Genomic DNA, 6401 nt, shown 5'->3' with positions numbered 1-6401 from the left:
GCACAGAAGAGATCTTTACTGGCTAAAAAGACAAGTTGTGGAATCACCCAAGAACCAAATTATGGCTCTCCTTTTTACTGACTTTACTGGCTGAACACCCTCTCAGCAAGCCACCTCAGCCTCTGGGCCTCAGTGTTCAGATTTTGTCTTAGTTGGTGTTATGCTTGCCTAGCATGCATGAGACCCTGGGTTCAGGTGTCCCATCCCCCCCCCCCCCCGCCTGTCCCACAAGTGTGGTTACACCTGTAATCCCAATACTTGGGAGGTAGAAGGAAGAGGATCAAGAATTCAAGGTCATCCTTAGCTACCTGAGACACTGTCTCAAAAACACAATAGTGAGCAGGGTATGGCCTAGCATTCAGGTGGCAGAGGCAAGCAGATCTCTGTGAGTTTGAGGCCAGCTTGGTCTATATGGGGAGTCTAGGTCAGTCAAGGATACATACTGAGACCCTGTTTCATAAAACAAAAACCACACTTGTCTACTTCTCAGGACCTTGTCAGATTAAACAAGACTCTGGATGACTGAACAGTGGAAGGGATTTATCTTTACTTCAGGTCTAAAACAGACCCTGGCCTGGTGATGTAAATTTGCAATACCTGGAATCTGAGGCAGGAGAATTGCAATCTCGAGACTTGCCTTGGCTATTCAAGGCCTGCTTGGGCAATTTAGTGAGATCCTGTGTCAAAAAATAAAAAGAAGACTAAAAACATAGATCAGTAGTAGACAACTTGCTTAGTATGTGTGAGGGTTAGATTTGATTCCCAGGACTAGGAAAAGGAAAAGAAGAGGCATATTTGGCTAGGCATGGTGGCACATGCCTTTAATCCCAGCACTTGGGAGACAGGGGCAGGAAGATCTGTGAGTTCAAGGCCAGCATTGTTTATAGAGAGAGTTCCAAGACAGCCAGGACTATTACACAGAGAAACCCTGTCTTGAAAAACCAAAAGCAAAACAAAAACAAAACAAACAAAAAGGTGCATTCATGTCACAAGCCAGGCTCAAAGCAATTTGCTCTTTCACCCCAGTGAAAACGAAAATGGCCTCAGTGCCAGGTGCACACCAGGCACTGTGTTTCTTCATGGAGAATGCCAGTGGAAAGAAGGCCAAACAAGAATGGTGTGTCGTTGCTGTTTGTGAGGCCTCTTGACAGCAAATCATCCCGAGACGATCTCAGTGGTCAAGATTTTTAGGCAGGGAAGCATGGGACTATGGGAAAGCTAGGAACCATGCCCTCTATGGGAAGCTGGGGACAGCTTCTGTCAAGGTGGGTGCTTGTCAGGGAAAGATGAGCAAGACTATATCTTGCCAGCCACCCCACCCCTTCCCTTCCCTGCTTGTGGGAAACTTTACTGCCTCCTGAGATGGTGTCTTTTCCTCTCCCTCCTGCTCTTCAGTCTCCCCCACCACTTCCAGCTCTTTCACATCAGTTTCTGGTTTGAGACCTAACCAAGGACATATCCTATCTCTGCCGGTTTTCCCACACAGGCGATGGAAACCCTTGGCCGTAGTTACTGGTTTCATTACTCGAAGAATGTAGTGCACAGCTAGCCCATTCAGAGCCTTCACTCATGTTATCAAAAAGCACCCCCTTGGGGCAGATGGAGCCCACGAGACATTACCGAACCTATCAGTTCACTGGGGAGCATACCTTTGTGATGAGAACAGTCTGCCAACCTGTCCAGTGCAGCACTGAATGATTATCAACAAAAGAAAGAAAAGCTAAGATGAGTGAGAGGCTCTGAGACAGGGAAAAGATTTGGAATCAACTGGAAACCAGGAGAAGAAGCTATTCCTACCACTTTTGAAGGAGCAAACTGTAACTGAAGCCACTGTTCCAAAAGTTCCCAGCTCCCATTCCACAAGTCGGGGAGTTAGCCTGTACCTGCCTTCCCAAACTCTCATGGTCCCTCCTTCCCCACAGAACCTTGTTGAGCTGTTTCTGTCTTAAAGATGCTGACAAGCACGCTAAGCTGTGAGCACATACGGTGTAGTTACAGGCACCTCTGAGACTCTAAAAGCCCAGCTCCTCTTCTAAGCCATACAAGGAGATGACAGCCTGGCTGCAGACAGAACAACTTGAGAACATTTACTAAAGATACTGAGGACTGCACGCTATAAACCAGCCAGCCAAACCCCTTCGTGGAAAGGAGAGGATGCGGAATAAATAGGTAGATGACTGATCCCCAGATGGGTGTGGCTTCTTGGGGGTATGTTCTGGACAAGCCCTATTTTCGTGCTGTCAGCTGGTTCCCTCCAGGCCCCAGTCAGCTTTCCCATCTCTTTCCTCAAACCCTTTTAGGAAGCAAGCAAGGCCTATAGGCCTGGGTTCATCTTGACCAAACATCTACAAAGACATGCTTGTTCTCCTGTCCCTGCAGCCATGAGCAAATCTCGAAAGAAGCTAAATCTTGGAGACTGAAAAGGGCCCGAGGTAAGGAAAGGACACTGGGGCAGCTCATGCCATGAGATTCGTCACGGATGCTGACCCCTCCACATACAGGCAAGGCCTTGGAAAAACCCTGCCACCAGGCTGGTCTGCTGCCAACTCTGAAGTCAGCCTTCTTCATCAGACAGGGAGTTCCCTCCCACATAGCACCAGGATGTCTTCCCACATCTGGCTGGAAAACCTTGGGTAGGGGCTGCACCCCGCCGTCAGATGGACAGCCACACAATGACACAGGGGCTGCTCCACCACCAGACTGATGTTTTCAGACAGTAGCCTTATTTTCTCCTCATTAGGTTAGAAGAGAGCTGAGCATGGTTACACATGTCTGTAGTCCCAGTACTCAGGAGGAGGAAGGTTGTGAGTTCAAGGCTAGTTTGAGCTACATTAAAAAAAAAAAAAGAAAGAAAGTATTAAAATAGTGACCACTCACATGCCTTTACTCCCAGCACTCGGGAGGCAGAGGCAGGCAGATCTCTGTGAGTTCAAGGCCAGCCTGGTCTCCAGAGTGAGTTCCAGGATGGGTTCCAAAGCTACACAGAGAAACCCTGTCTCGGGGAAAAAAAAAAGTGACCACCTCCTATTCAGTGATCAGTGTTAGCTATATGTCTCCTCTTCTTCCTCTTTCCCCCTCCCCCTTCCTCTTTCCCCCTGTTTCTTTTCTTCTTCTGGGGCAAGGTCTTATGTAGTTCAAGCTGGTCTTGAATTTATGGCAATCCTTCCATCTCAGCTCTCAAATCCTGGGATTATAGGAAAATACCACTAGTTTATATGGTGCTGGGGATGAAATCTAGAACTTCCTGGATGCTAGGCAAGGATTCTGCCAACTGAACTACTACATCCTCAGCTTTTGAAATACCTTTAAAATATTTAATATTTATTTTATTCTTAAATCATGTGTATGTGTGCTGTGGGGGTATATACATGAGTACAGTGCTCTCGGAGGCATCATATCTCCTGAATCTGTAGTTACAGGTTGTTGCCTAGTACGGGTGCTGGGAACAGGGTTCAAATCCCTGCAAAAGTGGTACGTGCTTTAACAGATGAGCCATCTTTCCAGCCCAAATTAAATTTGTGTGTGTGTGTGTGTGTGTGTGTGTGTGTGTGTGTGTTTTGGGGGGTATTCATGCTAAAGCACACATAACATATGAGTGGAGGTCAGAGGACAACAAGTTGATTCTCTTCTTTTGTCATGAAGGTCCCAGAGATGGAGATCTGACCCAAGTAGTCAGGCTTGGTGACAAGAACCTTTACTCACGGAGCCATTTCTCTGGCCTAACACTTGTTTCTTCTCTCTCTCTCTCTCTCTCTCTCTCTCTCTCTCTCTCTCTCTCTCCAGTTAACTTTAGTCCTAACTATGAGGAAAGTCAGGATTGCTCTTGCTTTCTATATGACACTGACAGGGAAGGCAGAGTGATTTGTTCAGGTCTGCCCTGCTAGATGGTGGAGGCAGGGTTGTGTCCTCCTTTGTCCCCTTCATCAGAACGGGGACCACGGGGGCCACAACCGGGCGGGCATGCCTTCTCTGTCTGTCCCACCCCCTGCCAGGAGCAGACACAGACCTTATTAGGTGCTGTGGCTGGAGTCTGGGCCAGGGCCAGGGCGTTGGCAGGCCCACTTGGATGTGCTTTCTACTCTTCTACTCTTCATGCTCTGAGTTGGTCCCCCCCCCCATAGTTATACCCACAGGGCAGAGAAGAGCTCAGTCTTTTGGAGATGGGGTCTCTATGGAACAAGGGTCAGGATGTCAGTGTTTTCTCAGGTCCCTAAGTGTTTGGCCCCTATCACAGGGAACATGCTTTCCGGACAGGGCTGGCGCCATCCAGTGAACCGGGCATTTCCTTCTGTCCACAGCCCACCTCACTCCTGGCTGCAAAAGCCCGCCAGGAGTCTCTGGAACCTAGCAACTCTCAGGAAACAATGGAAACTTGGGTTTGTATTCTCCTCCCTCTATCATTACTCAAAGGGTTTTCCTCAAAGCTACACACACACACACACACACACACACACACACACACACACACACACACACACTCCAGTTATTTTTCTCTCCACCCATTAGCCTGGGGCTGCCTGGAAATTTTCAGTCAGAAAAGGGGCCCTGGGTAGGTGGTAGAGACACTCCCAGGCTCCAGGCTTGTGTGCCTGCCCATGGGCTGCAGCAGAAGTGGAATGATGACCATGATTTACCAAGAACACCTGAGTGTTCATGTCTGTGGCAGAGCCTGTCTGTGTGAACCTGGGCATGAGAACTGGTGTGTCTCTGGGAATAATCTATGTGAATCAGAGTGAGTCTATGAATGATTCCAATTGTCTTGTGGTATAGGGGTAGGAGGGCCATCTTGTTCAGTGTCAAGCACCCACTCAAGGCCTGGGATGAATGTATGAGAAAAATGTAGATTATACAGCCTGGTGAGTATGTGAAAAAGCACATAAGCCCTTGTGTAAAATATGTGAAGAACCTGTGTGGGAGAACATAGATATGGTCCAGAGAGATGGCTTGCCACCAAGCTTGATTACCTACCTGAGTTGGATTCCCTGAACCTGCATGGTAGGAGATCATCAGTTCCCAAAACTCCTCTGACCTCCATATGTGCACTGTGGCATGTATCCAGGAGCACACACAACAAACATTTAATAAATAAAAGATGCTTGGTAGCTTATTGGGACACTTGAGTCTGAAGAAACATAAAAACTGTAAATATAAACGTGAAGTTAATGTGAGCAGCTGAGTGTGTGTGAGGGTTGAGAAGTCTTGTAAGTGCTTGTGAGCCTCAAGGACTGATAGTGAAAGTGCCTATGAGCTGTGCAAGTGACATCTGGAGACACCCCAGAGCACTTGCCCTGGGGTCCAACACCTCATTTTTCCCAGGCAATAGGATTGGCTTTTAGCGAAGTTAAACTAAATTGAAGCAGAAGCTCAGGAAAGCACACTTATAACTTTTTGAGTGTGAAACTCTGTGAATGCTGCGTGCTTGTGGAACCCCCTCGAAAGCTGTTTGCTGTGGACTCAGTGTGGTGCACGTGTTGTAAAGGAGTGGTGCGTACAGAGGTCTCGATGCCCTACCGGTGGCGTTCAAGTCTCATTCCACACTCCAGGCCACGTCTGGCGTGGAGCCGGCTGGGCCTCAGCCCACACCGAGGGGGACTGGGGCCCAGACAAAGGCTCAGTTCGCCGCGCTGCTACTCCAGAGAGCCTAGCTAGCCGCCGGGAGGCCGGGGCCTACACTGAGGGGGCGGAGCCTGGTCTTGTGGGGGCGTGGCGGGAGACACGGGGGTGGGACCTAGAGGACCAGGACGGGGGTGCCTCAGGGGCGGAGCCTGGCCTTGAGAGGCGTGGCTAGAGACTTGGAGGTGGGGTCCAGGGCTCCTGAACTTGGCGCCTCGGGGGCGGAGCCGGAGACCCGGGGGCGGGGAGTGTGCGGAGGGCGGGACGGGGGTGGCGGGGAGGCGAGCAGTCCGAAGGACTCCGCAGGACAGCGAGCGGGTGGCTGCGGGCGGCGCCGAGCGAGCCAGCGAACGAGGCCGGGCCATGGGGCGGCGGGCAGTGGGCGCGCTGCTGCTGGGGCTGCTGCTGCACGCGCGGCTGCTCGCGGTGAGTGTGCGTGGCCAAGGGCCGAGGGCGGGGGGCGCGCGCCAACTTGGCGGGGACACCGGAGGCTGCTGGGCTGAGACTCTGGCCCGGGACGGCCGCGCCCGCGCAGGACCCTGGGCTGGCACTGGCCAGCGCCACCCAGCAGCGTGGGGTTTTTCCTAGGGGACGCCCCAGGGACCCAGGGTGGAGGTCAGGGGCCGTCCCTGCAAGCTTGGAAACCCGAGGGTCTCCGGCCACGTTGTTCAGGCTCAGAGTCGTCTCTGGGCATGGCTCGGCCTGCCGTTCTCGGGGCCCTGAAGGAGAAACTTCTAGCAGGGTGGGAACTTGGCAGGACAAGGTTACCCCTTCCCGTTGCCAACTTG

At 51.2% G+C, this 6401-nt stretch overlaps 1 protein-coding gene across 1 annotated transcript in view; it reads left to right on the top strand.

Moving 5' to 3' along the window:
- Positions 1-5880: 5880 nt before the first annotated feature.
- The window catches only part of Hspg2 (heparan sulfate proteoglycan 2), a 100050-nt gene continuing 99529 nt past the window's right edge, over positions 5881-6401 (top strand). The window contains exon 1 of the mRNA XM_027399760.2: positions 5881-6039. Coding sequence (XP_027255561.1) covers positions 5977-6039 — 63 coding nt within the window. The 5' untranslated portion in view covers positions 5881-5976. The remainder of the gene's footprint in view (positions 6040-6401) is intronic.

The sequence above is a fragment of the Cricetulus griseus genome, chromosome 2 (assembly GCF_003668045.3).
Source record: "Cricetulus griseus strain 17A/GY chromosome 2, alternate assembly CriGri-PICRH-1.0, whole genome shotgun sequence".
Classification (NCBI taxonomy): Eukaryota; Metazoa; Chordata; class Mammalia; order Rodentia; family Cricetidae; genus Cricetulus; species Cricetulus griseus.
This window is presented reverse-complemented; position numbering and strand designations above follow the sequence as displayed.